Genomic DNA, 24,078 nt, shown 5'->3' on the forward strand with positions numbered 1-24,078 from the left:
GGGGGGGATGATGATGACATTTATGGAGGAGCATGTCCATTGTGAATTACCCCTCCTATAATATATGTACAAAATAAGTGACATCCCCCCTGCATGTCATGTACAAAATTGCTGACCCCCTAGTACATGTGTGCAAAATTGATGACACCCACCTTGCTCCCCTGAACAGAATGGGTGATCCCCCTTAAAATCATCATCACACCCCCCTAGCCATAAATTATGAACAGTCCCTTACTTCAAAAACATCTGAGATGTTGTTGAGGTAGAAATCACCAATGTCCGATGTGTTTGTTTACAACAGGTTCACTTTATTAATATGCGGTGAATCGGTCACTTTAATTAGCAGTCCTTTAACTGCCATTTACATACGGTTTTGATGAGCTCTCAGCCAATCAGAATCAAGTATCACACAACGTCGTGCTAGAAGTCGGAATGAAGTACATCACATGCACAACCCCGATATTCCACATGCAACCACATGTTTTAAGTGACCCCATAATTTCATCAAAACACATCAGTGACAATCGGATGCTGGTTGACATCACCATTAGAATCAGAAAGTTATACAGATAAAACAATACTCAGACATCTTTAACCCCGTGCATAAAGCAGCTCCCTTTCCAGTGTGCAAAATAGTTTCCAAATTTTGCTAGCCATTCAGTTACTAGCCCACAAAATAATTTACTAGTCCGAAATTTGAATGTAGACATGGGTTTTATCATTAAGATGCTGATATGTTGGAGAGAGTGATATATTTACAAAATGACCCAATGAAAATTCACTAGCCAGTCAGGCCAGAGACTGTGGACATTTACTGGCCTAACTTGATTTTACTAGCCATTAGGCTAGCGGGCCAGTGGCTATTTTGCACACTGCCCTTTCAAACCCTCAAAACAGGGTAACTGTACCCATATATCCAATATGTACATTTTCAGTATTATAATCATAACAAAAGAATGTGTCTTGCATTATGTGCCCCATGAATTAAATGAAGCAATGCTCACTGACCTCTGCTATTTTCTTCACCCCCTTATCTCCGATCTGGTTGTTGGCCAGGGAGAGAGACAGCAGTGTTCTGTTCATCCTAAGTCCCTGGAACACAGAACACAAAACACTATAATCATCATAATACCAGGTTTGTTGTTTGTTATGTTTGTTATTTGTTGTCTGATGGCTGTTTGTAAATAATCAAGTTAAGACCAGACAATCCAGTGATTAACATCATGACCATTTATTTATGCAATTAAGAAATGATAATGTTTCAACCAGGAATGACTGTCCAATCCTGTTAGCCGCCTCTTAAAACAAAAATGGGTTGCTGCACATCCATTATGTAAAAATCCATTAATATAACCAGCTAGTTTTGTTACCTTCACTTGTTCAACATGTAGTACATGATGTGTGTTATCTCCCTTTAATCATTGAAGATTCTCACAGACACGCACGTAAGAAACATCACCCATCCCCAGCAATCAACACTGTTTACCAGCCTGATTGTGCCCATTCTCCTACCCGGAGTTCCATGTGGCCAGCACAGTACCTCTGCCACAGGCCAGAAAGATGTGACGATTCGTCACATCTTGCACCGACCATTCAATATAATGTACATTTTTCTTAACTCTTCTATTTTTGACGAGTCTACATATCTAACAAATCATCCTTGATAGAATCGTTTAGTTTCACTGACAAAATATCCTAAAACGTCAGAGGTACAGATAAGCTGCGTATCTGCGTAAATTACGCAAATATTTATGTGAAAACTCAATTCTTATTACATCTGTTGCGTACAAGTACGCTTCAGTTTTTGTAAATACATGCTTACAAACAAAAATAGATAAATAACTGAGGTGTATTGAGTGTTTTTATTTCAGCTCCTGGACTTGGCAACTTGTGGTCTTTCTTATCGGTCACTTATATGGCTGAAATATTGCCGATGTGACATTACACAAAAACTCACTCACTCACTCTTTCTTATCGTTTCACAAGCTTAAGCGAAGTACATAACTCATTGACCCAAAAGTTATCTGTAGCTCTGAAACCTGTAACAATATTTCGATTTTATGTAGCGATCCTTTTGTTTACATGCGTTGTAATGGCTCCACATGCTATCGCCAAAGCCATTACAGACAGCAAACGATGCAGCCAGTTGATATATTAATATGTAATTTTTAAAAGTAAAATTGATATTTTATTCTTATCCTGACTCATGATCTTTGCTTATCTCCTTTTCCTTGCTTAATGGTAGTGGAACACTTGAATCCTTTGTAGTTCCCTGAAGCGGCGTAAAAATACACTCATCCACAGGAGTTACCTCCCTTTCCCCAAGAAACAGTCATGTGACCAGCCAGTCTTCGGTGGCTATGTCTCGAGGTAGTGGTTGCCAAACACCGTGATCTGACTTCCAGAAGCAGCCCTCCATAATTGATGATATAGAGCAATTTCCATGTACAGCGAAAGTGTTGATGACAGTGCTCTGACTTCGCGGTGGGTTGGAAGCTCTTGGAGGTTCTAATCATGCTGCTTTGTAGGCTCTTAGTATAACGGCTCTCAAGGATAGGTCCAGGGTGTCCTCTGGTCCGAGGATCCTAGATAGCGCTGGCACATGGAACTGTTTATCTGGTTGACCAGGTAGTTGATTCTTTGCAATAAAGTCCCATCTTAGTCCTAGATGTACTGCAGCACGGTGCCCCGTGTTGAATCTAATTCGTACAGCCCATGTATCTCAGACATACGAGCTGCCGTGGCTAGGGCAAGTAGGAACAGAGTTTTCTGTGTGAGTAGCTCGAAGTTAGTCTGTTCTAGAGGCTCATAGGCAACGCTCATGAGATGACGTAGAATTACATTCAGATCCCAGGCTGGTGCTCTGAATTTCTTTTGTTGGTCCTCCGGTTTAAAAGATCGCAGCAGATCCAGTAATTCTGGTACTTTCGTCAATTTGATGCCTGACTTCTTAGTGACGACTGTGCTGATGGCTGATGCTGATGTGGATAATGTCGAACCTTTCAGATGTCTTGTATATCTAACGTGACATAGATATTCGGCCACTTGAGAATGAGCAGCTTTCATAGCTGTGAAGCCCTTCCTCGCCTTGCATATTTTCAAATTTCTGCCATTTGTCATCCTTACAAATTGCGAGTACATCTGCGTAACGCCAAGGTTACTGCTTTCGCTGCTCTGGCGGAGCATCCTCTTTCTTCAGACAGGTTTTGATATGGTCCACACGCAGTAGCTGGAACATGGGGATGTGTAGATATGCATCCTGGAGGTCTATGCTGGCCATATAATCTGCTGGACGAATTAGTAGTCTGAGTTGAGGTAGGTGGATCATTCTGAACCTTTCTGGTTGAGTAGATAGTCTTGGTTGAATTTCCAAGATGTTGTAAATCAACCTGAATTTTCTCTTTGGAATTCTTCTGGTTGCTAGGGAAAATTGGGGTGTAGAAGCCTGGCGTGAGATGATGTTGATCTATTCTCTCTACCACATTCTTGGTTAGAAAAGTGAGTTGAGTCTTGTAGCTTGTCTGCTTGCTCATCTGCATAGTTGAAGACCATCCATCTGAGGGTTAACGGTGGTGTGGCCTTGAGCTGCACTCTGTATCCTTCTCGCAGTACTTGTGAGACATAGTCGTCCTCCAGTATTCCCCAATGTTCCCAGTACCTTTGTAGACAAGCACCCACTGTCGATGGTTGTACAGGAACGGCTGGGGGTGGAAGTATCCAGTCGCTCAGAGCCCCAATTTCAACGCCTAGCTCCTCTGAAACCTCTGGGAGTACGTCCTTCCCTGAGTTTCCTCTCTAGTTTCGGATGGGCAACAAAAAGAGCCTTTCCCGCCTCTGAAACTGGAGTATTTCTTCTCCTTAGCCTTCTGGATACCTGAATATTTTGACTTGCTGTTGTACTTCTGTGAAGTATGACTTAATGACGCTTGGTTAGAGTATCTATAGACTTGATCATCATGGATTCCCCTCCCTTCCTTAGCTGCTTCATCTATCTCACCTCCAAGATGGTAGGCACCGCCAAGGAGCTCTAAGTAGGGGTTGGGTAAATTTGTCACTCCAGGAACAAGGTGAGACCCTGCCGACGCTGAGGCCAAATGATCCGATATGGATATTGGTCCTTCTTCTGAGTGAGCAGAGCAGATAATATCATCCTATCTTCTTTCGAACTGGGGTTCTGGAACTTGTTAATTAATGCCTCATTGATTGCTCTGGATCTCGCTAATCCGAAGAAGGATCTCCTCGTCGCAGTATCAAATTGGGCCAACTTTTTATCCTCCACCTTGTAAAACTTGTTCCGAAATTTGTTGACCAGTTTTATGTTCTCATCTAAGTCCAGCGCTCTCATAAAGGGGTGGCAGATATTGATTCTGGAATCTAGTAGCTTTGTCAAAGATATGCGAGGGTTTGAAGGCACCTTGGATATTGGCTCAAAAGGAGGAATAGTCACCGAGTCGAAGTCATCCTTGCACATCTTGTATGTGTAAGCTTCATCCAATTCCTTGGAGGGAGACTCTAAGTTCAATCAATTAGCTATCCAAGCTGTAACTTCCGTATCTGAGAAGACGTAGTTGGTATGTTCATCAGATAGTTCTCGTTCTATAGACCTATGCCTTCGCAAATCCTCCTTCTGCGAACCTTCCTTTTGCGAATCTAGCTTCCGCGAACCTCTATCTCGTGATCCATCCTTTCACGAACGTCTGTCTCGCGGATCCACCCCTTCGCTAACCTTGTCTCGCGGATCCATCCCTTCGCAAACTTGTCTCTCGCAGAAAACCTAGCCTTAGCGAACTCCGGTGCTATCGCAAACCTTACCTTCGCGAAACCTTCTGTTCGTGTGTGAGAGCGGGACGTAGATCTGGAACAGCTGGCTCTTGGAGATGGATTCCTAGGCGTTCTCAAATCTTGAGGGTTTGCAGACGAAGTTCTCGTAGAGTTAGTAGCCTTCACAAACCTTCCATCCTGTTCCATGATGACAAAGTTGTCCGATTGTGATGAACGTACACGTTCACCAACGGCGTATCAGGTTCGCGCAGGTCTGAGGGTTTGCGAATGTTGTCGGTTGATGTAAGATTCTGTCGTGCCTTCACTTCCTCATCAAACCGTCGTTCCATCATGGCCATCATTTGGGTAGTAAATTGCCTCATAAAGTCGCCTGGATCGAAGTTCTGCGTTGACTGGAACTGATTCTGCATTGATGTGTTGTGTGCTTCAACTTCACTGCATTGAGAAGTTGGTGGTTGGTCGTCAAACAGCTCGCCCGCTGTTGTAGTTGCAGGAGACGATCTAGTAGTCGTGGAGGTCGTCTGCATCGCCGATCTAGTAGGTACTTCAGGCAGAAGTAACGGTGGTTCATCAAACACGTCTGCCTCGTGCGGTAGAAAGATCTCCTCATTAAACGACCTCTGATGAGTTGACTTGCTAGGTTGTGTTGATTTTGACGCTAACCTAGTTATAGATGCCCATTTCTGCGTTGTGGATAAAGCAGTAGTCTTTTTCTCACTCTGAGAGGGCATCAACTCCGTCGTAGCAGACCTCTGTTTCGACCCCGTACCAGACGACGACCCCTGCAACGTACTCAACATAGCACCAAAATTATTTATTTCTGCAGTAGCAAACAACGTTACGGTTACCGGCTTGAACTCCAGGTTTATCAACCATGACTTGTGATGACTTCCTCACCCTATCCATGGCACGTCTATAGATATAAGACAAATATTGATTAAATTGCAAATTTGATAAATCACTGCAATATGTACAGCGTGAGCTGGAAGAACATGGTTTAATGCACGATGGGCATTGGGGGTGAGGATCAGCCACAGATAGCCGGTGCCTGCAAACAATGCAAGATTTCATGAAATGTAGACACGTTACATTATGATGAAAAAGTGTAACAAATTACGAAAATTTCTTCAAATTTTATACAACTAATGCATTATAGTTATAGTCAAATACCATACACAGCGTAATTTTGATAAATAGGATCTAATTACAAAGGATATCTGCCGTATATGGGACTCCAGTGCTCACCCAACCATCCGCTTGGGCGAAAAGGGAGAGAGTGACAGCAAGGCTGGTCACATGACTGTTTGCGTGGGAAAGAAGGGAGGCAACTCGTGGGTGAGTGTATTTTTACATCCGCTTCGGGAACTACAAGGGATTCAAGTGTTCCACTACCATTCGCAAGGGAAAGGGAGCTAAGGAAAACATCATGAGTCAGGATAAGGAAAAATAATGTATTTCATAAACCTTAATGTCGCCGGTGTGGAAGAATATACAGTACAACAAGAAATTATTGAAAATTTAAAGATCATAAAAAAATTTTTTTTAACTCATTACTAACGTATTAAATGTGAATATTAGCTGAACATAACTCCAGATTCAAAGACAAGTGAACAGTTAGTATTTTGTCAAGTCACCATGGGCAGCAATGCAGGCTTCAATGCGGCGGGGCATACTACTGATCAAAGAAGTTAGAAAGTCGTGGTCCATGCTGTCCCAATATCGGACCACCTCTTTTTTCATTTCAGCAATATTTGTCAGATGTTTCTTATTGACACTTTCCTTCATAAGTCCCAAAACATTTTCTATTGGGTTTACGTCAGGGCTATAGCTTGGCCAATCTAATAATGTAATATTTTGGGTCCGAAACCAGGCCTGTGAATGATTTGAACGATGTTTTGGTCGTTGTCCTGCTGGAAAATCCAACAATTTCCATAGAACACATGAGCAGATGGAAGTATATGTCCCTCGAGAATATCTGTGTACCGCCACTTTTCATATTCCCTTCAAATATACAGAGTGGTGTTGCCCCTAACACAGATATGCCCCCACACGCTAAATTTCGACTGTACTTTGGGCTGATACAAAGGTTTTTCAGTTTGTTGGGTCCAGAATTTCAGTGTATTAGGAAACAGCCACACAGAACTTTCATCTGAGAAAATCACATTGTCCAGTTAAAAGTTAAACCTTCGGCCCTTTTTTTTATGGTGATGGAAACACAACTCTGGCATCATTCCTTACAGACAGCCACAGTTCCTCTCAATCATTCCAGCCTTAAGTTTTCTGCATGGATTATCATGCATATGGACCTACATTATCATGACATACACATGCAAAGCCAGGTTTTGGACGCGATAAAAGGCATTATGGTTCAACCGTTTCACTAGCAGTCACAAAATGCCACGGCTCAGTGAACAGCAGAGGGAACAAGCTATCGGGATGCTGTCGGTGGGAACATCACAAATCCACCATCAACAGACTCCAAAATCGTCATCAGCAAACTGGAAGCATCCATGACTGTCCCTTACCAGGACAAACTCCGGTCATGACGCACTTCCAGGCCGGCACATCCGACGAGTTCACCAAAGAAGCCGCTTTCAGACAGCAGCAAACTCACCTCGAAACACCGTAGGACGTAAAGTACGCCACATCAGCGCCATGACAGTCATTTGACGTCTGCAGGCTGTGGCACTAAGGGGCCATATCGGGAAACATCATTACGCAACGTCATCGAGTCAACAGACTCCTTTTTGCACAGCAACATAGCCTCCAACCACCATGAATCTCCAACCAGTGGGTGTTTTTCAATGGGTCCAGGTTCTGTGTGTCATTTGCAGATGGCAGACAACGCGTCCACAGGCAGCAACATGAACATGAGCTTGGTCGCTGGATTCATCAATGGCAACGTCAACGTCAGCCAAACAACGTCGCTGAGTTGACAGGAGTGGCAGAACATCCCCCAAGCACCTGTTCGACATTTGTGCGAATCCATGCCATGTCGACTCCATGCATGTGTACAGGCTCAGGGAGGTCACACTCGCTACTGACGGACGTAAGGAGGGTCTGTGTGTGACGCTTGACGTGTCAGTCATATTGGCGGAACTCTTGCAATCATTTTTTATGAAAATGAAGCACAATGAAATTCTCAACATAACTGTAGAACAATTTTCATCCAAGTATTGTTGTTTGTTAAGTTTTCCTCATTTGAATTTGGTTTTGTGTTTTCAATGTGTGTCAGTATATATATGCAACAATGTAAAACATTGTGAAGAGCCCACCGAAAAGCTTGCGTAAGACCAGAGACCATATTATATGATCTCTGGTAAGACTAGTCTCTTCTTATTATGAATATGCGCGTTTGTTTACAAACAAGAAAATAGTCTGGTCACGTGATATGCAAATTAGCCTGTGGCAGTGATGTAATGCTAAGTCATCACAGCACCAGAGTGTGGATTGTGCCCTGTATGTACAAGTCCTGGCACAACGTTGCAGGTCACATATACAACTGAGCTAGACAAGCAACTACCAGTAATACTGACCGACACGAATACATCCAATATAACCCAAATATGACTGTATTAGTACAACAGTCTTCATTACTACAACTTCTGAAAAAAGAGTAACTGGGCTCCTTTATAATATATTTATCAGAACAATTTTTTCTGTGAAATTTTTCAATTTCTGAAACTAGATGTTAGTCTAACCAGCGAATCTTCATGTGAAACCTAGTTAATCTGGAGTATCTGAGCAATTCTCATAAAAAAATTGTACATATTTGTGTTGGTTTATCGAGACACTATCAAAAGAGCCAGCTTAATGACATGAAACAGGCCATGCAGTCTTAGCAAGCTATGTAAATCAGACACACAGTCACTTCCCCGAATCTGTTACTTGAGAGATTTTTCCAGAAATTACCCCTGCTAAATGCTCCGCGCCAACATCTGTGATTCTGTTGCCAGCCAGGTTGAGAGACAAGAGCTTTGTGTTGAAGCGTTTGGCAGTACCCAGAGCCTTGCCAATGCCCTCGGCAGCTTCATCAGAGACGGCGCAATGTTGGAGTGAGAGAAGCTGAACACTGAAAGGAGTGAGTCAGTGGGTGAGTTTGGCTGAATGATTGAGAAACTAAATTCAGAAATATAACAGTTTATCTAATTATGTGAGAGACCTCTTACAAGTTTCAATACCAAAAGGTAATCAAGGCACAGTGATGATGAAGAGGAAGAAGAGGAGATGGAGGAAGATGAGGGAGGAAGAGAAGAAGGAAAGGAGGAAGAGAAGGAGAGGAGGAAGAGAAGGAAAGGAGAAAGGAAGATGGAGGAAGAAGAGGGAAGCAGTGGAGGGGAGGCAGAAAGGGGAGGAGGGAAGAGGAAGCAGTGGAGGAGGCAGAAGAGGGAAGGAGGAACAAGAGGAGGGGAGGCAGGAAGAGGGGAAAGGAGAAGAGGAAGCAGTGGAGGGGGAGGCAGAAGAGGGGAAGGAGGAACAAGAGAAGAGGAAGGCAGGAAGAGGGAAGGAAGCAGGGGAGAAAGGAGGAGGGAGGCAGAAAAGATGAAGAAAGAGAAGGGAAGGAGGAACATGGTTTCGCCGCCAGCAATATTCCAGCAATATCATGGCAGGAGGGGAGGCAGAAGAGGAGTTGAACCCTGGTCTTCGAGCGAGTGCGAACGCTTTTAACCACTAGGCAAACCGCCACTTGCCCAGAATAAGAAAGAAGAAGAGGAAGCAGAAAGAGGAGGGGATGAAAATGGAAGGGGAAAGGGAAAAGGAAGATGTGGAAGCAGGAGGAGGTCGGGAAGAAGAAGAAAATCGAAAAAGGTAGAAGGAGGAAGCGGTGGAGGAGTGGAGGCAGAAGAGGACAATGGGCAAGGAAGAAAGAGAGGCAGTGGAGGAGGAGAGGAGGCAGAGGGAGGAAATGGAAAGAGAAGAGGAAGCAGACAGCAGGAGGAGGGGAAGAAGAAGAGGGAAAATGGAAGAGGATGGAGTGGAGGAGGGAAGGCAGAAGAGGGAAATGAAAAAGAGATGATGGAAGCAGTGGAAGAGGGGAGAAAGAAGAGGGAAATGGAAGAGGATGGAGTGGAGGAGGGAAGGCAGAAGAGGGAAATGGAAAAAGGAAGAAGAAGCAGTAGAGGGAGGGGAGGAAGAAGAGGGAAAATGAAAAGAGATGAGGAAGCAGTGGAGGAGGGAGAAAGAAGAGGGAAAAATGGAAAAGGATGAAGAGGAGGAGAGGAAGGAAGAAGAGGAAAAAATGAAAAGAGGAAAGCAGTGGAGGTGGGGAAGAAGAAGAGAAAATGGAAGAGGAAGAGGAGGAGGGAAGGCAGAAGAGGGAAAAAGGAAAAGGAAGAAGAGCAAGCAGTGGAGGGGAGAGGGAAAGGGAAAATTAAAAAAGGAAGATGGGGGAAGCAGTGGAAGAGGGGAGGAAGAAGAGGGAAATGAAAAGAGGAAAGCAGTGGGAAGAGGGGAGAAAGAAGAGGGAAAATGGAAAAGGAAGAAGAGGAATCAGTTGAGGAGGGGAAGAAGAGGGGAAACGGAAAAGGAAGAAGAGGAGGAGGGAAGGCAGAAGAGGGGAAAATAAAGGAAGAAGAGGAATCAGTTGAGGAGGGGAAGAAGAGGGGAAACGGAAAAGGAAGAAGAGGTGGAGGAGGAAGAGAAAAGGGGAAAGAGAGAAGAGAAGGAGGAAGAGAGAGGAGGACAAGGAAAGTTCCTCTACAGGTGCTATGTCTCCTCTGCACCTCACCCTAATGCACACACCCTCACCTGCTGTCATCATCCACCAACAGATGCCAGTTCTCTCTTCACCTTCCTGTATACAGTTGCCATCCAGGACCAGGTTCCTGTAACAGACAATTTCATCTACAGTCCCACATCCATCATATCCAGCACTGACAGGATCATTATCACATGTAGGTCTTGCATTGTCTGTGGTTGTTTCACGTCAAAGTAAGCAGTATTCTGTATGTAGCTGTGTGTAGCACTGGGCATGTAAATATCCAGGACAGACAAACCAGCAGTGGACATAATTAGCAGGATCCCATCTAGGTACGACTGCACCGAGTCCACCTTGCTGCTTATCACAGTCAGGCCGCGATAATTAGAACAGTGCCATAAAAAATGTTTTGGATGATGAAACTGCAGTAGCGTTACTTCCCTTTCACTTGTCTGAGAGAGACAAAAGAACATTGATGTCAAGCTATGACGTGATTCTATTGTTTACATGTCACAGTATTGTTGACATAATGTTATTGGTTTGTACCGAAAATAAAATTACTTTTATTGACTAAACCGACATGGTTTGGCTTTTAGAAGCTTCTTTCTTTTGGTAATTACATAATAAAACAATATGGACTGGTGAATTCAGTCAGTACCTGTGTTGACTTCATCACCAGTCTATAATTGTACAATATGGCCGCTGTATTTACAGACGGATTAATAAAAGAAAATCAAGAACAATTAACTAATCCATTACCAATAATTGATGTTCGGGTCAGAGACATCCTCGATAATCTCCAGGGTATACGCTTCGATAAATCTCCACTATACCCTGATGCGCCTCAATGATTTTATTACCTCCCTTGGTTGGCTTTTCATCCAATCAGGTGTCAAGCTGAGCATTATTCAATCACAACTCACTGTCGCTTTTAAATTATCTAACCGATTAAACTTGTGCAACGCAATAATATATTGTTGCAGGGTACTCAGAAAGAGGTAGAAGGAGTTCTTGCATATATTTTTAAGATTTCAGACCTGTCAATTTTTCTGTATGTTCTGAGTCGCACTGCTTAACAAACTTCGCTGGCCGCGATAGCTATCTTTGTTGAAACTGGCAAGCTCGGTTACGGGCGGCAAAGGGAGGTAATAAAATCATCGGCTCAAGCCATAGATGCATCCAGGGTATAGTGGAGACTTATCGAATCTATACCCTGGAGATTATCGAGGATGCGCCGGAGATTGAACCATCGGATTAATGAATCAACAATTGACGTGTTAATATAGTAAACAAGATTGGTAACAGCTTGAGTCTAACGCGGCCTGACCGCAGTTAGTTACCTTAACCTATAGCATGCTTGTGCAGTGTTTCAAGTACCCAGGGCGTGGGGTAACCATGTGGTTCAAGTGTTGGCTCGTCACGCCGAGGCCCAGGTTCGATTCCCCACATGGTTACAATGTGTGAAGCCCATTTCAGGTGTCCCTGCTGTGATATTACTGTAATATTGCTAAAGGCGGCATAAAACTAAACTCACTCACTCTAAGTAGCCACTTCAACACATAGCAGTGTGTTGTTCCAAGTCCCGGATCAGTTAATAATAATCCACAGCCCACTTATCAACATGTACACCTACATAAACGGTGGACACACGAACACGTGCGTACACCTAGTTGCGGGTATAGTAACGTGCAGTATCATTGGACAAAACACTGTGACTATGTGTCCCAGTTCACCTAGCTGCAAATGGGTACCTTGTGAGGATGAGGCTGTGTGATAACCTCGCATTAGCCTGAAAGGCTGCATGAGCTGAATACTCCCAGGGGAGTTGAGCTGGTTAAAAGATTGCCAGAAAAAGACATCTGTTGATCAAGGGAACACTCAAGCACCTTGAGCATGTACTAGTTGTGTGGATATGTGCACTAAATAAATATCCTATCAAATATAACGATGTGAAAAATGATTTGGGGCCCACATGTACAGGATCATTTTGTTTATCTCACACTGATTGTAAATAAAACTGTTGTACCTCATGTTGTCTAAATAGATAGGTATCACTGTACATACTTAAGTTGCAAATCAAAACAAAACCATTTCAAGTGGAAATACACCTGGGACATGTATCTAAGAAAGCAGACAAAACCAACTATCAATATAATGAGCAACACACCATGAAAACAGGATACAGTAACACACAATGAAACAATGTACAACATCTATGGTTGCTAGGCAAGAACTGTGCCACCCTGGAACCCTCACAGAGGTGAAACCTGGAAGGAAACAACTTACTTCAGATTCATGCAGAGCGGCATGAAGGACGCCAAGATGGCCACAGTCTCCCGGTCAGTCCCACCTGCCACAAACTGGGAACAGAAACATATACAGGACACTCACACGTAAACAAATAATCTCCCCATAAAGAGTTTAACAAATAATCTCCCCATAAAGAGTTTAACAAATAATGAGAAGAACATCACGAGCAAAATACAGTCTTAACAGTGTTCAACAGTCTTAACAGTGTTCAACAGTCTTAACAGTGTTCAACAGTCCTAATAGTGTGTTCAACAGTCTTAATAGTGTTCAACAGTCTTAATACTGTTCAACCGTCTTACTAATGTTCAACCGTCATAATAGTGTTCAACCGTCTTAACAGTGTTCAACAGTCTTAACAGTGTTCAACAGTCTTAATACTGTTCAACCGTCTTACTAGTGTTCAAGTCCCGTCATAATAGTGTTCAAACCGTCTTAATAGTGTTCAACAGTCCTAATAGTGTTCAACAGTCTTACTAGTGTTCAACAGTCTTAATAGTGTTCAACAGTCTTAATAATTTGTTCAACCGTCTCTTACTAGTGTTCAACCGTCTTAATAGTGTTCAACCGTCTTAATAGTGTTCAACAGTCCTAATAGTGTTCAAACAGTCTTACTAGTGTTCAACAGTCTTAATAGTGTTCAACAGTCTTAATACTGTTCAACCGTCTTACTAGTGTTCAACGATCTTAATAGTGTTCAACAGTCTTAATAGTGTTCAACAATCTTAATAGTGTTCAACCGTCTTAATAGTGTTCAACAGTCTTAATACTGTTCAACCGTCTTTACTAGTGTTCAACCGTCTTAATAGTGTTCAACCGTCTTACTAGTGTTCAACCCGTCTTAACAGTGTTCAACCGTCTTAACAGTGTTCAGCAGTCTTAATAGTGTTCAACGTTTTAACATTGTTCAACAGTCTTAATAGTGTTCAACAGTCTTAACAGTGTTCAACAGTCTTAATAGTGTTCAACAGTCTTACTAGTGTTCAACAGTCTTAATAGTGTTCAACAGTCTTAATAGTCTTCAACAGTCTTAACAGTGTTCAACAGTCTTAACAGTGTTCAACAGTCTTAACAGTGTTTGATCAAGGGAACACTCAAGCACCTTTGAGCATGTACTAGTTGTGTGGATATGTGCACTAAATAAATATCCTATCAAATATAACGATGTGAAAAATGATTTGAGGCCCACATGTACAGGATCATTTTGTTTTATCTCACACTGATTGTAAATAAAACTGTTGTAAACCTCATGTTGTCTAAATAGATAGGTATCACTGTACATATCAGTCTTGATAGTGTTCAACCGGCTTTACTAGTGTTCAACAGTCTTAATAGTGTTCAACAGTCTCAATAGTGTTCAACAGTCTTAATAGTGTTCAACGGTCTTAACAGTGTTCAACAGTCTTAACAGTGTTCAATAGTCTTACTAGTGTTCAACAGTCTTACTAGTGTTCAACAGTCTTAATAGTGTTCAACAGTCTTGATAGTGTTCAACCGTCTTAACAGTGTTCAACAGTCTTAATAGTGTTCAACCGTCTTAATAGTGTTCAACAGTCTTAATACTGTTCAACCTGTCTTACTAGTGTTCAACCCGTCTTAATAGTGTTCAACCGCCTTACTAGTGTTCAACCGCCTTAACAGTGTTCAACCGCCTTAACAGTGTTCAGCAGTCTTAATAGTGTTCAACGTTTTAACATTGTTCAACAGTCTTAATAGTGTTCAACAGTCTTAACAGTGTTCAACAGTCTTAATAGTGTTCAACAGTCTTACTAGTGTTCAACAGTCTTAATAGTGTTCAACAGTCTTAATAGTGTTCAACAGTCTTAACAGTGTTCAACAGTCTTAACAGTGTTCAACAGTCTTAACAGTGTTCAATAGTCTTTAACAGTGTTCAACCGTCTTAACAATGTTCAACAGTCTTAACAGTCTTCAACTGTCTTAACAGTGTTCAACAGTCTTCATAGTTTTCAACCGTCTTAACAGTGTTCAACAGTCTTAACAGTGTTCAACCGCCTTAACAGTGTTCAACAGTCTTCATAGTTTTCAACAGTCTTGATAGTGTTCAATAGTCTTAACAGTGTTCAACAGTCTTAACAGTGTTTAACAGTCTTAATAGTGTTCAACAGTCTTGATAGTGTTCAACCGCTCTTACTAGTGTCTCAGCGATCTTACATTAGTGTTCAACAGTCTTAATAGTGTTCAACAATCTTAATAGTGTTCAACAGTCTTAATAGTGTTCAACGGTCTTAACAGTGTTCAACAGTCTTAACAGTGTTCAACAGTCTTACTAGTGTTCAACAGTCTTGATAGTGTTCAACCGTCTTACTAGTGTTCAACAGTCTTAATAGTGTTCAACAGTCTCAATAGTGTTCAACAGTCTTAATAGTGTTCAACGGTCTTACTAGTGTTCAACAGTCTTAACAGTGTTCAATAGTCTTACTAGTGTTCAACAGTCTTACTAGTGTTCAACAGTCTTAATAGTGTTCAACAGTCTTGATAGTGTTCAACCCGTCTTAACAGTGTTCAACAGTCTTAATAGTGTTCAACAGTCTTAACAGTGTTCAACAGTCTTACTAGTGTTCAACAGTCTTACTAGTGTTCAAAGAAAGTCTTAATAGTGTTCAACAGTAAGCCTGGAAGAGCTATAATGCTGATATGAAAGACATAAGATAACATTTCCAAGATTCATATGCCAACACAGAATCAATAGAATTACTTTCAAACCAGCTGGCTTACTTTGAACATAAAGTTTAGGGGACATGCTTCTCCACAAAATTCAAATTACAATCACAGCCCCTTAGCCATAAATTATGAATGGTCCTTTAGTCTCCAGCTCCATGGTGACAGGTATTTGATAACACATTTTTCCAATTTCAGTAAAATGTTTAAATAATCGACTCACTTGATTGTATGTAGCCTCTCCATGGCCGGCCAGCACTGTTTGAATATGTTCATCATACACTCGTCAACCTTCCAACCTGGAAACAGAAACCATGGGTTACTTCCCCTTGTCCCATGCAGCCTCCTTCATACACACCCTGCATTAGAGCTTGCTAACATGACATCTACTGACAGGCTACTCTCCCCATCAACTGTACATACAGCCTGTTATTTTAGTGTCCATGTATACTAATGAATTCACTCTATTTCCGGTCATGTTAACATATATGAATGTATATTTTCAGTAACAGTGTCCACATATATACCCACGATTGTATATTTCAGTGACAGTGTCCACATATACCCACCACAGATGTATATTTCAGTGACAGTGTCCACATATACCCACCACAGATGTATATTTCAGTGACAGTGTCCACATATACCCACCACAGATGTATATTTCAGTGACAGTGTCCACATATACACACCACAGATGTATATTTCAGTGACAGTGTCCACATATACCCACCACAGATGTATATTTCAGTGACAGTGTCCACATATACCCACCATGGATGTATATTTCAGTGAGTGTCCACATATACCCACCACAGATGTATATTTCCCAGACAGTGTTCACATATACCCACCACAGATGTATATTTCAGTGAGTTATAACCAGGGTATTTAGAGTTGAAAATATTATATACATTTTATAATATTTAAGGAAAATTTGAAGTTAAGTTCAGAAGGGTGAATGTACTGGGAAAGTCGTTGACCAAGCTAACTGAACTGTTATTGATTTACTTTTCTTGGGAATAACAAATTCTCTCAATTGACATAAATGAGGGTGAAACGTTCAAACTGGTGTTCCTACACAAATTGGGTGGATGGACATTTGGGATACAGATGGTCAGTTTGGTCAGTTTGTCAATAAAGGGGCATGCATAAGATCTGAAATGATTTTTGATTAAGTATCTAGTAGTGTCTACTAGTCTGAGGATACTAGTTAGATATGCCAACGTTAGGAGTTGATGTATGGCTTAAGGATAACTAGAAATGTCATTTTATCACTGGAAGAAATTGATGGTACCAAATAAAGTCTCCGAAAGGGACTAATGAAAATAACTAATTATCAAGATTGGATATGAGTCATTTCGGGGGAGGAGCCCAGAAATTGTGAAGAAAACTAAAACTAGTGACTGAGAGAGAGGAGGGAGAGACTGGAGCCCCTGCTGTTGACTTGAGAGGTTCTCTCTGCACATGGAGAGATTGGCTCAGATGGAATTGTAACTTTAGTAATTGTGAAAAAGAAACCAACAAGTTCTTCCAGGAGATGTGTGAATCTGTGTTACATGTAAACCAGGACATCTAGGAAATATTTGAGGACTTTTGTGAAAGAAATCATGTTAAAATAAACCGGACTTGAACACCATACTGGACTTATCCTTGATTATCCATCTAGCTACATCATCCCCAGAACCAGAGTGGCTAGACAGATTGCCTAGGTAATAAGGGTACAACTTGAAAAACCTAAGGTAATAAATGGTGGAGTTGCTTTAAGTTCTCTGTACCATGCTCAAAAGCTTTTCCTGCTGTGTGAAAAAGTTATGATTGTGTTGGACTTGCAATTCATGTGAAAAGCAAAATAACGTGAACTGTTTCCATCTCCTGCTATGGGTATGTGCTATGTGGACCTGGAAGAGACTGTTGCCATTCATGGTAGGTTATGTCCTGATTTACTGAAAAGGGTGCATTTTGCCTTTCAACCGTGTGAGGACCTCTCCACGCCTGACAGTGAACATTAAATCTGTGGGCCCCCGGACTTATTGATTTTCTGGACAGTGTGGTCACTACCACTACAGTGTTATTGATTTCCTGGTGTTGGACAGTTTCAGCGGGACAGACCCTCACAGCAGCCTACTGTGTGTGATTAGTAACTTTCTTCAGTGTGCATTGACTGTTTAGTTTGTGTACTGTGAATCTGACATTTATCTATCTTGTTACTATTGTTTGTACCAATTATGTGTTATATCGCGTCATGTCATCTGATGATAAGGGTACAGTAGTTAAGTTTTCTACTCCCACTAACCATTCCAATGCCTCTCTTGATTTGCCAGCATTCTCACCAAGTTTCGCTACTTTAACTGAGCCAGTTGTTAGATCTCTAATTAGTGCTTCTTTTATTTCTCCTACTTCTCAGAAAGAGTTAGATTGTTTTGGAGAGTCTACTGTTGATACAACTGTTAATTTCAAAATGCCGTATGTCAATGAAGAGAGTGGAGTGACTAGAGTTAAGAAAGAGGGTCAGTCTAGTTTCTTTTGCAGTATGATGGGGAACGCCCAGACAGACTAGACAGAAGTGTTTGTACATTGGCTAATACATTTGCCCATAGTCACATCAATTGTGAGAAATTAGATGGAAGTGAATCAGGTGAGGCCAGTGCTTGGTTGAAACGTTATGAAAAGTTTACCTCTCTGAACAATTATTCTGATGAGGGCAAGAACGAAGCTTTCATTTTGTGGCTAGATGGCAAAGCTTTTAAATGGTTCGAGGCAAAAGATTTTTAGGATGATACCTGGGAGGAAGTAAAGCTGCTTTTCTTGCTAGGTACAAGCAAAATTCTGTGAAAATTTATGATAGGTTAGATAAGCTGTACAGTAGGAAGCAGAAAGACTCTGAGAACTTTGAGGGACTTCCTACAAGACCTTGAACATGAGGCAAGGAGTCTTTATCGTTTTAACGACAATTTTGTCAAGGATGCTGTAATCAGGAACTCCAAACCTCAGATAAAGCAATTTATCTTGACCAGGCCCTCACGATACAAAAAGATGAGGTGCTGGAGAGTGCAAGGATGGGAGACGCAGCTTTTGGTAGTGCATCGCCCTCCTCAGATAGACTTGTAGCTGTTATTGAGGACTTAAAGGGACAAATATTATCCTTGACATCGAGGGAGAATTCAAGGGACCAGAGAGACAATTCATATGGACGTGACTACAGAGACAATTCATATGGACGGCGTAGTGCTTCTCCTCGCCGGGTGACATTCCAGAGTGACATTCGGGACAATTCAGGATTTCAGCCTCAAGAGCCTAGTGGGACACAGAACTTTTATAGCTCTCAGGGACAGAAACCCGGATCTCTGTATCAGAGGTCTAAGTCCATAGACAGACCTGGGTACTATGGACCATATGAACCATATGGATGGTACACAGATGCCACATCCTATGAGGATATGCAGAGGTTGCGGTAGGACACATTTTAGTATGTCTGAGTACTTTGCTAGAATATTACAATGTTATTGATGTGGTAGGATTGCCACATTAGCTGATTCTGTTTTTCTGAGCCAAACTTTTGCCAAAGTCACAGTGTGACACATATTGTGTGAACCTGGTGATGAATTAGCACACATTCATGATAATGCTATTAAGAGCGGTAGGCACACATTTACAATTGAAGATGATCAAGAGCCAAATCACAGTAAGAATATTGATTTGAGTGATGTTGTTATTTTGACATGTAGTGTGGGACTATCCCATAGCAGTGTTAGGGTTAAGATTCAGGGAAATCATGCAATGTGCTATGTGACTCAGGTGCAAGTTTGAGCTGCATGAAATCAGATATGTTTTCTCATTTAACAAGAATGAGAGCTATTTTCCCTATTACAAGACAAGGTGCAAGGGCATTGGTTGGAGCAGATTGGAATCAGTTAAATGTTTTAGGTATATCTCAAGCATTGATCAAGCATTTCATGTACATTCAACATATCTGTTGATGCATTGTTAGGTTTACATTTTTTGTTACAGAGACAGAAAACTACCACTGATTTAAGTCTAGCAATGGATTGACTCATTAACTTACACTTAAGGACTTGCAGAGACAAAGTTTATTGCTTCTTTGCTAATTCCAGTGTCCAGTATAGAGACACTATTACATGTTAAGTGAATAACCCAGACACTGAATTAGGAGTCATTGAACCAATTGAGTCTGTTACAAGATTTTTACATGTGTTAGGGTACTAGAGGTATCACTTCACCTATAAATCAAATAGCATCATTTAGATTGATAAACACTACCAGTTGAGAAATTAATATACCTGCTTTGGTAGGAATCTGGGTAATAGAGAAAGTTGTCTTTGAGAATATGTATAGTGAGACCAATACTGGAAACAGCTCACACATTATACAACAAGTTGACACAGGTGACAGTTTTTACCAAGTTGACTGACAGTAGGACTCGAGTGTCAGGTTGATTTGACTGATAGTGTTGAAGACTATATGACAAATCCTGATATGGTTTTGGCCATGCACTCAGGTACACATGGTAACTTGCCTCCATGTCGGATAAACACAGTGACCTGTCATTACAGGTTGGCTCACCTATTCATGGCCCATCTATCTGTGTACCCTGTTAATGGAGCAGGTAACAACGTCAGATTGTTTAATGATGTACACATACACACTGTACCTGTTGGTGATGACACAGGTAGGTCATCTGGTGTCACTGATATGACTACAGGTAAGTCATCGGGTGACACTGGCATGACTATAGGTGAGTGTTCAGGTATGTCCACAGGTACACCATCAGGTGTTCCCAGGTGTATCAATATGTGATATAAGTTAGAGCAGGAAATCACAGGTGGTACCACAGGTGTAGTTACACCTACCCAGGTATGTTTCCAGATACCTTACCTGAATCTGATTTTGACAATTTAATGTCTGCTGTAAGTGACATGACAGACAAACCAAATAGTTGTTTTAGGGACGAAAATTGGTTAATTAAGTAGGAAATACAATCAATCTTAGCAAGGACCATTCTTTGGAACCAGTCCTGCAACAGAGGACAGACAAATTGAAGCAATAGAGAATGTATGTTGGATTACAGGAGGAAATTGTACGAGGTCCGGTATGTAGGTGTCACAGAAAGTGAATAGGTCCTATGGGAATTTCTCCCAGCAGAAATAGTGGAAGATTTCCATGTCAGAAAAACAATGAAAGGAAAAGTGAAATGGAAGCAAAATACCGAAGGATAAGACTCCTGATCAAAATGTTCCTGAATCTCTGAGTATAAGATAGTAAGACATATTTCTAAGTCCCACTTTATCATGACACGTGTCAACTTATATGGGTACCCAAAAGTTATGAGAATGGTTATGGAAAAGTCGCGGAGGACATGCCCGCGCCTATGAGAATTGATGTATATGAGGCGGAGAGACCGCATTTGTGAGAATTGATGAATATGAAGCAGAGGGACATGCCTGCACTATGAGAATTGATGTATATGAAGCGGAGAGACCGCACCAGTGAGACTTGATGAATTTGTAGCGGAGAGAGACCGCCTTGGTTATGAAGCAGAAGGACTGCATTCGTGAACGGAAAAGCTCAAAAGAGTCTAGAGATGACTGACACTCTCTAGTGTGGGGTAGATTGGCATCTACCTCAGGTTGCTGAAATATGAGGACAGTCGAGAAAGACTAACGATGAATTCATTGGAGGACGAAGGATGGAGTGTCGATCTATCTCGTGAGCCTGGGTGAAGACCTATAAATCGGTCGTGGAATGTAAGCTGAGGCCAATTACATCAATGGGAGACAAAAAATTTTTCCTGGTCAGAGGCGCTTTATGAGTACAAGACGTACAATCTATTTGGATAGACCAAAGTAAGAGATTAACATAGGAATGACTACCTATGACTGGGACAGAACTGACTTAAGTGATTAAAACAGTTTAACAAGACCTTCTAGATGGAATATTTGACTGACTCAACGAAAGTACCGCGTGCGGTTATTTTCTCATGAACTAAGGCTGTATGAACAGTGTAACTGTTCTTCAGTTAATTGAATGTTACAAACATTATCTATGAGATATTGATACGTTGTAGGGTACATTGGTGACGCACCAATTGGGATTGTTAAATATTCCTATATTTGAGAGAGATACTGACTTGATGATTAGGAGAGGAACAGTATTTGAAAACAGGAACTTATTCGGATGTTTGTGTTCTACAGGACCCTTCGGGCTTCACAATTAAAGTGATGATGACACTTCTGACGATGTGGAACTTAATACCACTGACGATATGTGTTTTAGATACCTATGGGTTTCTTTGGGGTACTACCTTTAGTCATTATAAGGGGAGAAATCTTGACGTATGAACAGACACAGAATCATACATTGGTAATAAAATAGACTTCCAAAGGACAGAAATACTCAAATACTACACAGCTTCTAAGGTACAGACATTACCCTACTACTATGTTTCTATGATGTTACCAGTAAAGTCCAATGACAGAAAAACTCAACTTTATCAAGGAAAGTCGTTCGAAAGAGTGTCTTCAAGAGCCATATAAAAGTTAGCAGAAGAGAATAAGATAATTTACATATACCCAACTGACTCTATCTTAATGAATAGATGGTCTATGATTGGGAACATGCAATGGATATCAAGACCATATCTCATATATGGGTGATTATTTGTACTCATAATTTTATTCATTTTCTGTTTCCACTGGTACATGGAAGTGAACAATATCCAATACTTATTCATGAGTTAGGTAGTCTTTCTGCTCCACCCACCTTGCTCAACAGTAACACAAACAAGATATAAAGTTAATTTCACCTTCAGTTCCTTCAAAACAGGAGAACTTTGTGATGACTTTCAAGTTTCATTTTGAAAGCTGATGTGACTTTGAATTATCTAATTCATTTTACAAACTTACTTGAACTCAGGACGTACTAGTGTCCTCATGTATAAATGATTCCATATTGTATTCTGATGTTGCATGCTTTGTACATTTATAATCTGGATGTATAATATGGTGTTGTAAAACTATCATGATTTGTAAAGAAAAAAACCAGAAGAAAATGTTCAAGAATCCAAACTTTCGATATTTGATTTGTAATACCTATAATGTTTAAATTTTTATACTCAATCAGCAATTGCTACTTTAAAATGTTATTTACTCTAACATGTCTTCTACACTTCTCAGATAGGTACAACCTAAGACAGATCCTATCTGAGACACTTCTACCTGTACTTGAATTTTTGCGTTTTCTGGTCCTCAAATATGTAGTTACTTATTTAATATTTCTCATTGATATTATATTCTTGACTTATTAATATGTAAACAATTGATATGTATTTGATATATGTGTATGTATGTTAGAACTTAAGCCATTTATCAGTCGCATGGGACATGCTCTACAACAGGAGGAGGGGCATGTATAACCAGGGTATTTAGAGTTGAAAATATTATATACATTTTATAATATTTAAGGAAAATTTGAAGTTAAGTTCAGAAGGGTGAATGTACTGGGAAAGTGCGTTGACCAAGCTAACTGAACTGTTATTGATTTACTTTTCTTTGGGGAATAACAAATTCTCTCAATTGACATAAATGAGGGTGAAACGTTCAAACTGGTGTTCCTACACAAATTGGGTGGATGGACATTTGGGATACAGATGGTCAGTTTGGTCAGTTTGTCAATAAAGGGCATGCATAAGATCTGAAATGATTTTGATTAAGTATCTAGTAGTGTCTACTAGTCTGAGATACTAGTTAGATATGCCAACGTTGGGTTGATGTATGGCTTAAGGATAACTAGAAATGTCATTTTATCACTGGAAGAAATTGATGGTACCAAATAAAGTCTCCGAAAGGGACTAATGAAAATAACTAATTATCAAGATTGGATATGAGTCATTTCGGGGAGGAGCCCAGAAATTGTGAAGAAAACTAAAAAACTAGTGACTGAGAGAGAGGGGAGAGACTGAGCCCTGCTGTTGACTTGAGAGGTTCTCTCTGCACATGGAGAGATTGGCTCAGATGGAATTGTAACTTTAGTAATTGTGAAAAGAAACCAACAAGTTCTTCCAGGAGATGTGTGAATCTGTGTTACATGTAAACCAGGACATCTAGGAAATATTTGAGGACTTTTGTGAAAGAAATCATGTTAAAATAAACCGGACTTGAACACCATACTGGACTTATCCTTGATTATCCATCTAGCTACATCATCCCCAGAACCAGAGTGGCTAGACAGATTGCCTAGGTAATAAGGGTACAACACCCCGAAAACCTAAGGTAATAGAGTGTCCACATATACCCACCATGGATGTATATTTCAGTGACAGTGTCCACATATACCCACCACGGATGTATATTTCAGTGACAGTGTCCACATATACCCACCACGGATGTATATTTCAGTGACAGTGTCCACATATACCCACCACGGATGTATATTTCAGTGACAGTGTCCACATATACCCACCACGGATGTATATTTCAGTGACAGTGTCCACATATACCCACCACAGATGTATATTTCAGTGACAGTGTCCACATATACCCACCACGGATGTATATTTCAGTGACAGTGTCCACATATACCCACCACGGATGTAT

General features: G+C 41.0%; 1 protein-coding gene and 1 long non-coding RNA gene across 2 annotated transcripts in view; one reads left to right on the forward strand and one right to left on the reverse strand.

The window, feature by feature from the left end:
- LOC124284375 (leucine-rich repeat-containing protein 71-like) overlaps positions 1-24,078 on the reverse strand; it is a 70,999-nt gene that overhangs the window by 44,035 nt on the left and 2,886 nt on the right. Inside the window, 7 exon segments of the mRNA XM_046720462.1 lie at positions 1,009-1,092; positions 8,695-8,854; positions 10,531-10,568; positions 10,571-10,607; positions 12,767-12,815; positions 12,818-12,840; positions 15,690-15,765. Of these exon segments, the coding sequence (XP_046576418.1) occupies positions 1,009-1,092; positions 8,695-8,854; positions 10,531-10,568; positions 10,571-10,607; positions 12,767-12,815; positions 12,818-12,840; positions 15,690-15,765 (467 nt within the window).
- On the forward strand, positions 282-9,522 carry LOC124284377. The gene is made up of 3 exons (XR_006900538.1): positions 282-426; positions 6,390-6,399; positions 9,512-9,522. It is a non-coding gene; the product is annotated as an uncharacterized LOC124284377 (long non-coding RNA).

Source organism: Haliotis rubra, unplaced genomic scaffold, assembly GCF_003918875.1.
Source record: "Haliotis rubra isolate DU_JTF1 unplaced genomic scaffold, ASM391887v1 Scf335, whole genome shotgun sequence".
Taxonomy (NCBI): domain Eukaryota; kingdom Metazoa; phylum Mollusca; class Gastropoda; order Lepetellida; family Haliotidae; genus Haliotis; species Haliotis rubra.